Source organism: Rhinatrema bivittatum, chromosome 4, assembly GCF_901001135.1.
Source record: "Rhinatrema bivittatum chromosome 4, aRhiBiv1.1, whole genome shotgun sequence".
NCBI lineage: Eukaryota > Metazoa > Chordata > Amphibia > Gymnophiona > Rhinatrematidae > Rhinatrema > Rhinatrema bivittatum.
Window position 1 is genome coordinate 73,808,704 of NC_042618.1, and position 16,619 is coordinate 73,825,322.

General features: G+C 41.3%; 1 protein-coding gene across 4 annotated transcripts in view; it reads left to right on the forward strand.

Annotated features, from left to right (window-relative positions):
- NIN (ninein) overlaps positions 1-16,619 on the forward strand; it is a 274,889-nt gene that overhangs the window by 220,233 nt on the left and 38,037 nt on the right. For all 4 annotated transcript variants that reach the window (XM_029598345.1, XM_029598344.1, XM_029598347.1 and 1 more), the window contains 7 exons: positions 1,244-1,313; positions 2,537-2,752; positions 3,126-3,239; positions 4,268-4,390; positions 5,959-6,072; positions 8,373-8,519; positions 10,539-10,718. In XM_029598345.1, coding sequence (XP_029454205.1) covers positions 1,244-1,313; positions 2,537-2,752; positions 3,126-3,239; positions 4,268-4,390; positions 5,959-6,072; positions 8,373-8,519; positions 10,539-10,718 — 964 coding nt within the window. The remainder of the gene's footprint in view (positions 1-1,243; positions 1,314-2,536; positions 2,753-3,125; positions 3,240-4,267; positions 4,391-5,958; positions 6,073-8,372; positions 8,520-10,538; positions 10,719-16,619) is intronic.

Consider the following 16,619-nt stretch of genomic DNA (forward strand, 5'->3'; position numbering starts at 1 on the left):
CGCGTAAAAGCCGCAGCAGAAATACGCGTGGGACATTTACTCGAGCCGCCTCTTAAGATTATGCATGCACATATGTGCGGTAGGGGGATTTTAAATGATACATGCATATCTGTGCGCACAATATAAAATTCAGGGTATCTCTGCTCTCGTGCCGATGTTCCTTTTTAAAATTAGCCACCAAATTTCAACTGAAAATAGTTTCAACATTTCATTTGAATCAAGTCATTATTTTGCCCACATTCTTTCCAAAAACTAATGCAAATAAAGAGGAGAAGGCCCTCCATTCACTGGACTGTAAAAGTACCTTGGCCTGTTATATGAAGTAAACTCAACCACATCGTGAAGCTTCTCAACTTTTTGCCTCCTTAGTAGGAGGGAAATAGACTTGGAATCACTGTTGCCAAGCACACATTGTCCAAATAGCTGGCTCACCATATCGCTCATTGCTTTGCTCTTGCTGGCCTTCAGATCAGACTGTTGAAGCTCATTGAAGTAAGAGCCACGGCTACTTCTCTTGCTCACCTAAGAGCTGTCTCCATTGAAGATATCTGCAAAGCTGCAACTTGATTGTTCAGACAGTAATGGTATGTGAACAATCTATTAAGAGGTGCAAGAAACTTTGGGCAAGCAGTTTTGCACAGCTTGTTCATCCAGAGTTCACTCTCCACGTTGGGGGGAGGAGACAAGGAGCCCAGGTTGATTTTTTAGTAAGTGCTCTACTGCAACTCTCAGCTTGGGACTCCCCACGTGTCCTGGCTAATTCAGCCCTGCTTGTCAGCTGAGAGAGAAAATTTGGTTACCATAAATGGGGTTCTCCATAGACAGCAGGGTGAATTAGCTATGCTTAATACCTGGCCACCTCCCTGGAAAGTAGATTACTTAACTAAAGCTAAACTCTACAGTTGACTGAGGAGCTCATGAAGCAATGCAAGGGAATTCCCTGCACATGATCAATAGCAAAAATCATACTGACCTAGAGAGATGGGTCCGTTTGGTACCATTGTATGACATTACCCATGTGTCATAGCATCCTGCTGTTTATGGAGAACCCCATTTACATTAAACAAACTTGCTATGTCTGCCAAATGACTTGATTTTCTTTTAACAATCTAATCTTGGCAGGCAGATCTGATCCTTTTATTTTCTGACCTCATTGTTGAGGTTTTGCTTTTAATGATCAAAGTACATACATCACAACTATCAGATATGCATTGTATAATTTATTCAATTTTATATATTACAGGCAGAGCTTAGAGACAGTTAAAAAGGAAACACAAGCAGGTCAGAAGATGGTTGAAAAGCTAAAGAAACAGGTATGTTACCTACCACAGTATTTCTCAGATGTTTGATCAAGACAAGATATTCCTTTTTCATATGGAGTGCCTTTTATTATTAGCATTTATTTTCCTATAAAAAGGAAGAGTGGTTAATAATTTAGTTATAAGCAGGACATTCATTAAATGGAAGTGACAGAGCACAAACAAGAAGCTAATCCCTAAATTTTCCATTTCCCATGATCACTGAAAAAATGCAATAAAGCTAGAATTTGTAATCATTTGGAATGTATCTGCAATGAAAATATTCACATGTGGCTTGCCTAGTGTCCTCTCCATAGTCTGTCATCCTCCACCACAATCACCATGGTTTACGGGCAAGTTCCAAAGCCTTGGACACAGGTAAAGAGCATATAAGTTGCATAAATCAACCCTCTGGAAATTGCCTGCCTTTCATACGGCTAAAAGCCTGCGTATTCAGGACGCACATGCTCTTACCTACATGAAGAGAGGCATTCCTGAGGGCATATTTTGGTCAGGAGAGGAAAATAACGCGCGTGGTTTGCGTTTTCCGTGAAAACATTAACCTGCATAAAAATCAGGTGCAAATGCTTGTGGCAGGATTCAGAGCAAAAGTTTTACTTTGGAAACTTAGAGCAAAGTCTGCAAGTAAAAAGCATCCACAGTCTGCCCCAAAATACATAGTTTGAAAATTGCCTCCTTAAAGAGTAGGAACCAAAACAATTTGTATAAGGCTCATTTTGAAAATCAGGTGGAGTGTTTTGTCTTTTCAGTCAAGATAATTCTTTTCAGGGAAAAAAAAATAATAAATAAATAAATATATATATATATATATATATATATATATATATATATATATATATATATATATATATATATATATATATATATATATATTGTGTGTGTTGGAGAGGGGGCGGTGAAACGGAGAACTTGATTACAAAACACACTGCACCTCTCCTTTCCCCTTCTCTGGTATATCTTCACTGGAAAAATTCTGCTTTTTAAAATTTGGTTTATAGCTGCTCTCTATAAAATATAAGCAAGTGTGGGATTGGTCAAATCAAATGTCTTGGATTCTGCGTGCACCTCTGTCCAGTTGTCTAGTTTTAAGGCTCAGCTGCAGAACATCTATATCACACTAAAGATGTTTTAATGGAAAGATGTTGTCAAAAGGAGTTAGGAGATGCAGGGAGGAAATACTCTTGAGCAATTGACTGATTGGTCTATATTCTAACCAGGTATCAGAGCTGAAAGCCAGGAATCAGCAGCTTGATTCTGAGAATGCTGAACTTTGCCAAAAGAACATGAAAAATCAGACGGACGTGCAGGATCTCAATCGACGACTGGTAGGCATACTCCGACAAAAGGAGAAGGAAGCAGGTAGAGCTGTGATGGAAGAATGGGAAAGTGAGAGAGCCCGGCTTAGAGAAGAGCTGGAGAGCTGTAAAGCAAAGGTAAAGTCCATATCTGCGATTGCTTATCCTAATTCTAAGTTCATCCATCCATGTGAATGCAATCCATAAGCCAATTTAAGCTATGTCTTAATTTTGTAAGAGTATCCAGTGCTGTGAAGTTTTCATCCATTTTCTTATGAACCGAAAATTATGCCTAGTAATTGTGAAGTAAGCAAAGTACACCATCTATGTGCACTATGCAAGAGGAATAGTCCCAAAGCTTAATTATTTTAAAAAAGTATGTACATGTTATTGGATCTCAGTATTCTGCAGAGGAGAACAGCTCCTCCCACCAAAGATGTTTTTCAAATATTTGCCCAACTGCAAGCAAAGTTTGAAAGTGATTGCTTTTGTCTTATGTTTCTCCCCATAGTCGTCAACACTGTTGTCTTCTCTGGAGACAGAACTGTCCAAAGTGAAAGTACAAAGGCATTTGCTAGAGCAGGAAAACCATTGTCTCAAACAGGAACTAGATGAGAGAAAACAGGTGAGAGAATCCATGAGGTCAGGACGGAATCTGTAAGAAGGAGATAGGGTTCTCTGCTCTTAAAGGCACACTCCTAGGTTGGTATAATGGGAAAAGAGATCTGGAAAAGATGGATCTTAACATCTGTTGAATTTGTATCATTTTAAGGATACACTTTTTGCTGCTTTTTTTTCATTATTTGTGATTATATCCATTTATTTCCTGGGATCTTCTAACAGTTTGTAATCCGTCATAATCCATGAATCCCTATCCACAGGATTGTGGGCAGGATCTACAGTTGTGGATCAGTTTTTCAGCCCATCTCTAGTCATTTCTGCATCATGGCTTAGATCAGTTGTATCCAGTCTGTGTGATGTAACTGATGATTGTTCTACTCGTACGACCTGCCCCCTGCAATCTTAAAGAACTTTGAAGATATCAATGTGAGCAATAAAATGTATCTGGGGAAGCATTAATATATATATCTATACATTTTGAAATTTTGAGCAGTGCAGAGTATCTTTCAAAATGAGGTTTTAATAAATTAACTTTTTTCCAACGTTTCTTGCTGTAGCAGTATGTTAGAATCTAGAACATAGCCTTTTTGGACCAGTTACCTTTATTTTCAGTACAAAGGAGGCGTGTTATGTTGAAATGCCCCATTAAAAAATAAAAAGACAACAAAAGCAGCAAGCAACCTTCCTTTTCTAAAACTGCTTATTATGGAAGTGATTTAGATAATGCATGAAGAACTAAATGTGCAACACTGGGTTACATAGTAAACATGCCTTCAGAAACACTAAATCTTTGTGTAAATCTTTCTAAATTTTATAGTTCATCCTGCTTGAGTATAAATCAAAGGAAAAATGTAATGGATTGGATGGGTGGAGCGGGGGGAGGATGGTTCCTTTCAGTTAAGGGTACAGGTTGTATAATAGATCGAAACTGTCTTGTGTAAACATCTGTAATAAAAATGCGCAGTCGGGAAACGTCCTCCTCAGAATAGGCAAGGAAGGGCTGCTGAATTTTTTCCTTGGCTTTGTCCACAGCTGACGAGACATCCTGAACTGTCCGGCCTCCAGGATGAAATTTCCAGCGTAATAAGTAACCATGAAACTCTGCTAAAAGAAAAGGAGGCGCTGAATGAAGAACTGAACAGATGTGTCGATAAGGTAGACGTGAACGGGCAATGGGCACGTAACCTTTCACCGCTTCCATCCCTGCAGAGCTAGTGTTAGAGCAATTGGTCCCAGAAATTCACCGTTGATGCTAAAAACATTTATTCTGAAGCATAAAAGTAGTCTGGTCTCTGAAATATGTAAATCTCTAGGTAAGGCCTGAACTGCTTCCATAATTAATTACATTTCTCACTCTTTAACAAGTCTCTCTGTTGTTACCAGTGTTTGGGACTCTGAGTGCTTCATTCAGTTTATTTGAGCTATTAATCACTCTGGTGTTTTTGATATTAGTTTCCCTGTTTTCTTATACATAGTGGGACAAATTTTAAAAGCCCTACACGCGTAAATCCAGCTGGATTTCCACGCGCAGGGGGTTACACGCCCGAGCATATTTTGCATAGGCCCGGCGATGTGAGTAAGCCCCAGAATGCGCGTATGTCCCGGGGCTTGAAAAAAGGGGTGGGGAGGGGGCGGGCCAGAGGCAGGCGCAACTTGCTAAATAAAGGTGGGGGGTTAGGTAGGCTTGGGGAGGGCGGGTAAGGGAGGGGAAGGTGGGGGAGGGCGGAAGGAAAGTTCCCTCCAAGGCTGCTCCGTTTTCGGAGCGGCCTCGGAGGGAACAGGGAAAGCCATCGGGGCTCCCCTAGGGCTCAGCGCACGCAAGGTGCACAAGTGTGCACCCCCTTGCGTGCGCCGACTCCGGATTTTTAAAACATGCGCACATGTTATAAAATCTGGCGTAGATATTAAAATCCGGCCCAGTGTGAGTAGTGTTTATTTTATGGCATGTATCACTGACAGATTGAACAACTAAGTTCTTTGCTTTCCCGCTGCTGGCTTTAGAACCATAAGAACATAAGAACTTGCCATGCTGGGTCAGACCAAGGGTCCATCAAGCCCAGCATCCTGTTTCCAACAGAGGCCAAAAACCAGAGTGGATGGGACAAATTGGTCTTTACCTAATATCTGCTATGTAAATGCATAGCTGCTGTTGAGCACCAGATATGTTTATGGGGCTGCAGTGATAAGAGTAATATGACTCATTTTAACACTCTTGCTTCTGCTAGTCTAGATGCAGAAAGTTGTTTAAAACCCTCCAAAATCAAACAGCCTACGTCTGTCAAAGAGCATGGTTACAGTGTAATGCTACAGAAGCATGCAAGCAGCTCTGCTGGGATGCATGGCATGAAACCACATTTCTGGGGACTGTACAAGGGGAGGAAAGAAACAGAAAAAATGTTACTGCTATCTTATATTTGAGTAAACTGATACATAGACGGAGAAAATAACTTGCCCAAAGTCATCGAGACAGTCAGTGGCAGAGAGGAAGGAGTAATTTTAATCCAGCATGCCTCCCTACATGTAGTTTAAAGCTCAAACTCTGTTAAAGTTGTTTGAGTTGCATCCCTTTTTTTTTCTGTCCAGAGTTTTCCATGCCCTAGTGCCAGGGGATCTCCCTGCTTCCATATTTCTCCTTTTCTACCCTATTAATTTTTTCTCTTCAATCTTTCAGTACTATGGGTACTTTAAGTAACTTTTCCATTCTGTAAATGTTTCCATTCCAGGCTGCTAAAGTAGGTTTCTTAGAAAGCGTGATTGCTAGCATGAAACAGGAACAGACGTCCTGGGAGCAGCAGAGTCAGATGCTGAAAAACCAGCTTATGGGCTCACAAGAAAAGGTATGCATTTTTCCTGGTGCTCACTTAGGTTCCTTGGTACAGGTTTGACTCCATATTCTGTACTGTGTGGGTATGGGAGGCCACTGGCACAGAGCAGCTTGTTGAAACCAAAATGCTTTTTCAGGGCTAACTGTATTCTAACCCCAACACAGGACAGCCAGGAGATGTAGATACATAAGTCTTATAGAATATACTTTTACTGCTCCACTAAGAGAGATTTTTCTCTTTTCTATGCGTGTGTGCTTGGATCCTGGGCTGGCCTTTTGTTAGGACAAAAGGGACAAAAGGGCACCCTGGACCCTGCTGGCAACGCCCGTTGGGATGGTTAGGCAGTGGGCCAGACAGCGGTGGTGCTGGATAGTTGTGGACTTGGTGCAGGAAAAGCAATTCAAGCAAATGCTGGTTGCAGAGTTGTGCCCCCTTAAAGGCAGGGGTGGCTCCATAATGAGGCGGCTGCTTCAGGTGGCAGAATTTTGAGGTGGCAAAAAAATGCCCCTCTCAGAACTCCGCTGTGGCGTCTGCCTCACACTGCCCGCCCCTGCCGCGGCTGCCTCACGCTCATCCCTGGGAGCTCTCCGGATTTGGTCTGGAGACTCCAGAATTCAGAACAAATTGCCGGGTCTCTGGGCTGGATTGGAAGTGTTGTCCAGGGCACAAAAGCAGAGTGGTGTCTGTCAAATGGTTGTGAATTTGTCCAGTTGCAGGTACCGGGAAGCACATTTATTACATGTTGCTGTCATTTGTGGCTCAACATAAGTCTGTCAAGCAGCAGGAGAGGGAATAATAGCCTATGGCTATGCTGCAAAAGATTTGTGTGTGTGTGTGTGCTTCCCCTCCCCCCCCCCCCCCCCCCCCAAATGCTCACACACTTGTGTAGAGGTCAATATTCCACTGACACTGTCGGTGTAAAATTACTCAGACAACTTTGGGTGATTTTATTTCAGTCTGAAGCCAAGCCAGCTGAGCATCCAATCTAAAGTTATTTGGGAAAAGTTGTTTGGTTAACTTTCAGGCCTGATCTTTACCCGGCTAGAGTTACTTGGATAACTTTGTCCAGGCACTGCAGCTCAGACAAAGCAAAACTGCACTCCAGCAATGCTTCATTCCTGCCTTTTTTTTTTTTTTTTTGTGGGTAAATTTTGTCTGAGCAATAATTTGCAGAGACGAGATTTAGCTGGGGAACAAGGGTAAAAATGTAAGCCTTGGGGGTTTGTCCGGCTAATTCAAAAGTTAGCTGGACAATCTGTTTCAACATTGACCTCCAAGTCATTCAAGATTCTGATGTGAGTAAATTCTTAAAGAAATATCCACATCCTGTCAAAATACATTATGCAGTTATCTGTTGTGGGGATATTTGTTGGGTTGTGTTTGGGAATTTTATTTCACTTGTAAGGATAGGAGGAGGCTTGCTTAAAACCTTTAGTGGAGGGAAGAGTGTGTGGGGATTTTGAAGGCTGGTGGATGGCAGGACCTGGGAGACTAGACTGGGGGCAGAAGAGTACTTGGATTGTGAGGGAAGAGGGAAGTGCAGGGATTCAGAGATTGCGGGGGTGAGCAGGGATTGGGGGGTACTCAGTGGTTTGATGGAGTGTTAGATTGACTGGGGGTATGAATGAGTGGTGTGTGAGGGGAGGGGGGTTTGGGGGGGGAGGGGTGAGTCAATTTGAAAAAGTATAAAAAAGGGGCCCATCCACAATTTTGCCTAGAGCCCCAGAAGTGGTTAAAGCAGCCCTGAATCCAGGATAGGTGGAGCGCTGGCCATGAGTGAGGAGGAGAGAATGCTGCTAAAATGGGTGAGTGCCTGGAGGGAGGGGGAAAGAGTGAAAGAATGTCTGGAGGGTGGGGAGGAGAGAAAAGGAGGGAGGAAGGAAGAGGGAGATCATGCCTGGAGGGAGAAGGGAGTGGAATAGGAGAGAATGTCTTCAGGATTGGGGGGCGGGCAGAGGGGTCATTGACAGCTTTCACCCAGGATGCTCTTTGCCCTCGAGCCAGCCCTGCTTGTGTCACTCTGTTGTCTTCAGTTTCTGTGTATGTGTGCGTGTGTGCATTATAGATAGAGCAATAGATGTATATATAGAGAGGGATGTGTATCTATTGTTAGTGTTTCAAACAGATACTGTATGGAGCAGATTTACCAATGCAATCCTTGTTACATAGAGTCTCAAAAATGAGCAGTTCTGACAGATATTACCAAGTCCTGTGTAAAGTTAGTTTCAAAACTAACACAGGGGAATTCCAGCTTGATGCCGATGAAGAGACAAGTTTCCCTAAGGTAATCGTGTACGCATCCTGTCTTTCAGATTCAGAGTTTAGATGAAACACTACAGAACATTAACCTCCAAATGTCACGCGCCAAATCAGATCTCCGTGTGAGCCAGCAGGAGAAAGAAGCTCTTAAACAGGAAGTAATGACACTACACAAACACCTGCAGAATGCTAAAGACAAGGTGATTTGGACAAATGTCTTTTTTTTTGGGCTAATTGCTTTTTATTTATGAACTTTAAATCAGACTGGAGTTTAAAGTAATGGCATAAGAATGTACTTTTGCCTTTTAAATGAGGTGGGCTGGTTTATTTTACTTTGCTGCAGCAAAGTTTGAAGAATATGATTCAGTGCCAAGGAATTGCGACCTTAATTGGCTTCAATCTTTGGCACACGCTCCACCTCCACTGATGCTTCCCCTTCTTTTCTCGCACCCCACACTTTTCCTCTCTTTCTCTCTCCTTTCCTAACCCTTTCTAAAGAATTGTAAAATAAAAGTAAGGGGGCTTGTATGTCATGTATTTACAGAGGGGGGGAGGAGGATTTAAAAAAAAAAAAAAAAGTTTAGGTTTCACAGCTTTGAAGACATGCTTCACGTTTTAATCCAAACTGTTGCTTACTTGCATGCTTGGGAAGCAACATTCTTAGCTTATACTGCACTGACCTGATGAAGGAAGTTTAGTTCTTGAAAGCTAGCAACAAGGTATTAAGTTAGTCCAATAATAATTAATACCTACAACTTATTTGTTAATCTTTCTTTAAAAATCTATATTCTGCACATCACAAAACAATGTTCAACGCGGATTACAATTAAACATAAAGATCAAAATGTATACCAGCTTATCATACATGACTCGAACAATTAAATAATGAACACACTAAACCAAGGAATAAAAACTCTAATATCAATACCTAGGACAATTTAAACTATGCATTTCAAACTATATATTTTTTTAAGTGCCTTTTTCTTTTCCTCCCATCCATCTCTAAGTGGATTTATAGCCTCTTAACGCATTTAAAGGGACAAAGAGACCTTTTCACACCAACAATCAATCAGGGACTTATCTAAAACAAGAGAGTGACCCAGCCCTTATCAGTAGATTAGTTGTCCATGTGCAGGCCTTTGCAAATTAACATTGTACACCACATAAATTTAAAGAACTTTAGTTAACACATTCCAACTCCCTTAGCAACTCAAATTAACTAAGAACACAACAGTATTAAGATGCTGTCAGCAGTCTAGCAGTGAAATGGGGGCCTTAAAGTCCTTTGCATTAAGTTCCACATGTATCATTACCTACCAGCTGATGAGAGGTTGTATGTGTGCGCCCAGTGGCTCTTAGAGAACGAGTCTGATCTCTGGAGGTAGAGTGGCAGACCTAGAATAGCTGAGGCAGAGAGATATGTAGAGGAGACCATCAATGACATAGAAGCCAAGTCCCAACCCCAGTCTGGCAGCCCCTCTTCTGCCCTGGAGGAGTAAGTTCACCTGAATGGAAATCAGCAACTTGGTGCAGCAGGAAGTGATCCTGTAGCTAGGACCTGCCCTCTAGATGATGCATTATCCTCTTGCACTGAGGATGGGGTCTCCAGTGGCTTGGGCCCAGGAGGAAAGGGGCAAATATAAAAAGGGACCCTTGTAGACTGCATGATTTGACTCCTACATATGAAGTGTTTGCAAGTTCATTTTTGCTGGTAAATATTCATGAGCTTATATTCTACTTTTAATATTCCATACGTGTAAGCGCTTTTCTACATGCATCTTCAAAAATTGTTGCACATACGCACGCATTCAAAGAAAAGTTTTAGCTAAGGAACTTCTTGATAAATGAATGCTTCTCATAAATACAGAAATAGGTGCTTCCTGCTCACTATTTTTTGTGTCCTGGCAGTTCTTCTTTATCTTTTTTTCTTCCATCTTAATCAAAACCAGTGCTGGTATTTTTTACTCTATTTCAAATAGAACTACCCTACAACTATTTCTACAACAGTCCTGAGACTGGGAGCTGTGCATCAGCAACACCCTTATTAATGACCTTGACTCCCCCACCCTAGGGGCTGTGAACACTGCTTCTACAGCCAATTCGGGTTGTGGAAAAACCTGACTCAAGGATCAAACTGGAGACTTTTTGCATGGCAGTGCACAGCGCTGCCACTGAGCCCACCAGGCCAGCATCCTTCTTATTACTGTCTGCTTTTTTAGAATCAGGTTCTCCAAGGGGCAGTCCATTCCTCTGGGTTCCAGAACCAACAGAAGAAACGTTACTGGGATGATCTGGCTCAGCTGATGGAGCAAGAGCAGCAGCTCATAAAGCAGGAGAATGAGAGACTCCAGAGAGAGGTCCAGAGCACTAAAGCAGACTTGACACACTCCAGGGAGAAGGTAATTATTACAGGAATCAAAACAATTGCCAACTGGTTGTGTGTAAATTCATGATTTTGTGAATAAGAGTGAGACTCACTTTCTGATTAGGGCGCATTTCTTGGTGAAATGTGAATATTTAAAATGTTTGCTTATTTCTTGCTTTTGTTAAATAAGTTGTAAAAGTGTTACCTTTTTAAGCAACCATTTCTCATAAAACACCTTTTGAACTGTCCTTCGCTTTCCCAAATACTATTTATAAAACACCTTTCAGAAGGTGCCTGTTACTGTGATTTTTCTCATGATAGGAAATTTTGAGATGAGCAATGGGGCTTTGTTTAAGCCCATGCTTGATCTGATAGCATTTTACCAATTATAAATTATAGGGCTGCACCTTGAATATTGTGTACAATTCTGGTCACCACATCTCAAAAAAGATAGTTGCACTAGAGAAGGTACAGAGAAGGGCAACCAAAATGATAAAGGGGATGGAACAGCTCCCCTATGAGGAAAGACTAAAGAGGTTAGGGATGTTCAGCTTGGAGAAGACGGATGAGGGAGGATATGATAGAGGTGTTTAAAATCATGAGAGGTCTAGAACGGGTAGATGTGAATCGGTTTACTCTTTTGGATAATAAAAGAACTAGGGGCAATCCATAAAGTTAACAAGTAGCACATATAAAACTAATCAGAAAAAATTCTTTTTCACTCAATGCACAATTAAGCTCTGGAATTTGTTGCTAGAGGATGTGGTTAGTGTAGTTAGTGTAGCTGTGTTTAAAAAAGGATTGGATAAGTTCTTGGAGGAGAAGTCCATTAACTGCTATTAATCAAGTTGACTTAGGTAATAGCCTCTGCTATTACTGGCATCAGTAGCATGGGATCTTCTTGGTGTTTGGGTACTTTCCAGGTTCTTATGGCCTGGTTTGGCCTCTGTTGGAAACAGGATGCTGGGCTTGATGGACCCTTTGTCTGACCCAGCATGGCAATTTCTTATGTTCTTATGACTTGCTTCCTGGGCTTGGTCCTGGCAGAGCGGGCAGGTGGATTTGAAAGGAGATTTACTCCTGGCTCTGATACTTGGCCGTCTGTCTGGGCTTGCTCTTGCCCCTCACCATCTCAGACCACGTGTCACTCTCTGTACCTGAGTAGGCACCTCCTCCTCTCTCCTACTCCGGGCCACACCTAGTCTTCTCCCTTGTCGATAGCAGGGAGTGCTGGTCTGCTTCTGGCCCCTCTTTCACTTGCAGGGATGCTCTCCGGATTTGCTCCCTCTGGTTTCGCTTTTAGGGTTTGTGTTCCTTCCTCTCCAGTTTCAGAGTCGCTCTCTCCAGGGGGTCCATAGCTTCCTTTTAGGGTTTGTGTGCCCCCTTTCTTCTTTTACCCCCTGCGTTATACTTTCCAGCTGATAAATATACATTACCTTATGCTTAACCACACGGTGGGTGGAGGGTCTTTTGCCGCATTGCAGGTCTTCTCCCCGCTCCCCTTTACTTCAGGAGGGGTCCTGCCACATTGCAGGTCTTGTTCCCCCTCCCCATTTCTTCAAGGGGAGAACTGCCATGTCTGTATGCCAAGCTTTCTGCCCGTGTCAGCATTTCTTCTGTCTCCGACCACCCACCTTGTAAGGGTAAGGGGCTTTCTGACCTTTGCTTAGCTTGGCTCATCCATGGGCTTAAGCTGCTGTCTTTCTGTCTGGTTTTTTTGTTTGGACAGACGTTTACAAACAGGCAGATCTTATAAGGCATTCTTGAGGGTATCAGGGCAAAAGTTTCTTAGCTTTTCCACTGAGACATTGCTGTTTAACGTTCTCCTGGGTCTAAGTCTTTCTCTTGCTGTGACAGTGCCTGGGGCCTGTCAGTTTCTTGGCTCTTATGATTCATATTTGATAATTCAGTGGAAAACATGAGATATCTCCCTACATTCCTCTAATTTTTCTCGTTTGGATATCTTTTTTTTGAGATGGGGTGATCAGAACTACAGTGACACCATGGAAATAGATATTATCCTTTTTATTTTCCATTCCTTCCTGTATAATTTCTGGCATTCTGTTTGGTTATTTTAAACACAGCCACTTGTGGAGGTGAGGATTTCAAGGTACTGTCTACAATGATTCAAAGTTCCTAGTTCTGGGTGACAGTTCCTAATAGAAAACTCAGCATTGTGTTAACTAAAGATAGGATTATTTTTCCTTATGTGCATCACTTTGCATTTGTTATGATTAAATTTTATCTGTCATGTAAATGCCCGGTCCCCAAAACTCTTCTGCAGATATTCAGAATCCACTTGAGTTTTAAATACTTTGAATAATTTTGTGTCATCTGCAAATTTGACCACCTCACTTTGTAGTTCCCTTTTCCAGATCATTTATATAAATGTTAAAGCTAGTCCCAGTACAAATCCCTGTGGCACTCCACTATTTACCTTTCCACTGGGAAGACTGCTTATTTAATCCAACTCTTGTTTCCTATCTTTTAACCTTACCAATCTACATTAGTAGACTGATCAGGTTAAAAGATAGAGTTGGACTAAGTAGTCTTTTAACCCTATCAGCTACAATCTTTTGCTGATTTATCAGCCTTTCCACTATATCTTGTTCATCATTACATGATTTGATAGGACTTATTAATGATTGTTTCATCAAGAGTTCTTAATTCTTGTTAGGAGATTTTAATCTTCACACGAATGAGCAGCTGAAACCTAACCAGGTTAGATTTTTCACTGTTGTGTCAGACCTTCAGTTAACCCAGTGGTTTAATCTACCTACCCTTAAGGAAGGACACATTCCAGACCTTATTTTTACATCTGAGAATGTAATTATTCCAGCTGCTTCAATAAAGTTTAATCCCTTTTGTCTGGACAGACCACAAGTTGATAGTCTTTTCCTTATATTGTCAGATCATATTGTCAAAGGCTATCAACTCAAAATTCCCTTTTAGGTCCTCACGATCCATTAATATTGAAGAATTAGCTCAAAAATTAGATTTCCTTTGTGATTTTAGTGATCTTTCTCTAGATGAGAAAGTTTCTGCCTGGAATATTACAGTCAGGGAAGCTTATGATCTGTAGAATATTGTACACAAAAGCACCCTGATGCTCTTCCTTGGTACTACTCAGGACTGCGCACTCTTAAACAGTCCTGACAGTTGGAAAGAAAGTGGCTTAAATGTAAAAACGTGGCAAATAAATCCTGACTTCAAAATAGTATTAATCATTAGCTTCATGAGGTAAAGGGAGCTAAACAGGATTACTTCATGAAAGCTCTTGCTAAAGCAGAAAAATAGCACAATCTTTTCAATTTGGTTACCAGATTTTCAGACCTTTCCTCAGATGTTAAGTCTTATGGCTTCGCTCAAGCCTTTGAGACCAAAATTAAACTGATCCAAGCAGCATTTCAATCAATCCTGATCTCTGTTGCTAGTCTGCGACTTATTCTGTGCCAGATGAAATCTTCCTCCTCCTGTGACACTTTTCCATTTAAGTATATCAAAGACCCTGATACTGGTTTATTGCAATACTTAACGGAGATTAATTCCAGCCTTGAACAGGATCTTCTTCCTAATGCATTCAAGGTTGCAAAAGTACATTCTATACTGAAAAAACAAAACCTTGACCCAGCACAATATGAAAACTATAGACCTATCTCTAATCTCCCTATCCTATCTAAAATTATTAAAACGGCAGTTTCATTACAACTCTGCTTCCTTCTTAGAAAAAACTTTAGCCTTGCATCCAAAACAATCTGGTTATCATAAACATTACAGCACAGAAACTGCTCTAACTGCATTACTTAATGACATCAATTTGAACTTTCACAGTAGAGAATGGTCCTCAGCGTCTTAGACATGAGTGCTGCATCAGTACTGTAGATCACCACCTCTTGATAAAATGTCTCACAGAAATTGGCCTTCATGATCTCCCACTAAGGTGGTTCATATCCTACTAACAGATCCTTTAGCATGGATTGGGAATCTACTTCTCCATTTCAGCATCTTTCTTGTGGATTTCCGCAAGGCTCCATATTGCAACCCATTTTATTTAATTTGTATCTGGTCCCTCTTGCCACTCTAATCCAGAGATTTGTCTTCAATTGTTGTTTCTACGTTGATGACATCCAGATCATGGTTAGTCTGAATCCAGAATCCCATGATTACCTGTCTGACTTCAATAACTGACTCACAGAAGTGACAGACTGGCTCACTCTCTTCAAACTCAGTGAACCCATCAAAATGGAAGCCATGTGGTTTACCAGGAGAGCTATGTTCACCTACAATGTCCGATTCTGCTATTCAGCTTAGAGAAGTTATCACAACATTAGGTTTTAAGCTTAACAGTTTAAATTCATTTCACAAATTTCTTTTTTGGTTTGGTGCTCTTATTTTCTATGTCTCATTAGGCGACTGAGATCCTTTTTGGACATCAGTGATTAAAAATCATTAGCTTTTTCACTCGTATTAAGTCGGCTAGATGATTGCAATTCCCTTTATCATGGCCTTTCATCTCATTCATTAAGTAGGCCTTGGACAATCCAAAATTCATATTTGGTAAGAAAAAATGTGAGCATGCTACTACACCTCTTTTGCAGCAGCTGCACTGGCTTTCTGTCTCCTTATGGAACCAGTTTAAAATTGGTTGCCTCACATTTAAAGCTTTATGTTGGGGAAATCCAACTTACCTTTTTAACTTTTTGATTCCTTATCTGCCAGGTTGCTGTCTCCGGTCCTCCCAGCAGGAGTTAACTGAGAGTTCCCACTTCTAAGTAAATTTTGTTTAGAAAGAACGAAAGGATTGTCTTTTTCATATATTGCCCCTTGTTTCTGGAATTCTCTTCCTTTAAGTTTGCATTTAGAGAAGGACTTCAAGTTTGGAAAGAGTTTAAAGAGTCATTTATTTCATCTTGTTTTCAATCATAAGGGTCCAGTTATTTTATAACTGATCAATTCAGCAAGCATAGTATAATGTAGACTAAGGGGTCGATTTTAAGACCCATGTGCACATGTTATAAAATCCGATGGCAGCACATGCATGTGCGGGTGGTCTGCGACTTGGGTGCGCGGGGGGGGTTTAAAACCTGCATGCGGCAGCACAAACGGGCCTCCCCCAGTTCCCTATCTCTAACCCTACCCCTTCCTACCTCTACTCCCCGACCCCTACCTAACTCTTAGAATTTTTTTTTTTAGATTCTGCGTGCTGGCCGGCTGCTGGTGCGTGCTTGCCCAGGACAGTGTCGAATGGCGCTGTCCCAGCTCACCCCCTCCCTGCTCAGACCATGCCCTCCGGCCGTCCCCTCTTTCTTTCGGTCCAGCACTTCAGTGTGTAACGGGGGTTACACGTGTGGCTGGGCCTTGCGCGCGCGCTGCACATATTTTACAAAGGGTCAAGTCACACGCGTAAACCCTGTTTTTTACGTGCGGCGAGCTTTAAAAATGTACTTGTAATTGTATAACATTGATAGTACGAGATATTGCATCTTAAGCATTTTCTTGCAGAATTAATCCATTGTATATAATTTTAAGTTCAAGCAATCTTATTTTTATTTTTTTCTAATTTTACCTTTATATTTTGTCTCAGACAAATTTTACCTCTATTTTATTTTAAATCTGTTTGATTTTTAAGAAAGAAATGTGATTAATCAAGTAAAATAAGATAACTAATTACAATAGGACATTGCCTCCTATCCTGTGATTTTTTTAATTTTATATTTTTTAATTTCTTGAGGAGTCTATCATGAGACTTTGTCAAATACCTTCTGAAAATCCAGATACATCAGTGGATTCCAACCTCTTTTCTGCTCTGAAACACTCAGCACTGGATTCACTGCGGCATACCATCACCTTCTCTCCCCCTTGTCATCTGTACCCTTCTTTCTCTCTACCCCCTGGCATCCCCACATTCCCGTCTTTCCCTCCCCTACCACCACAT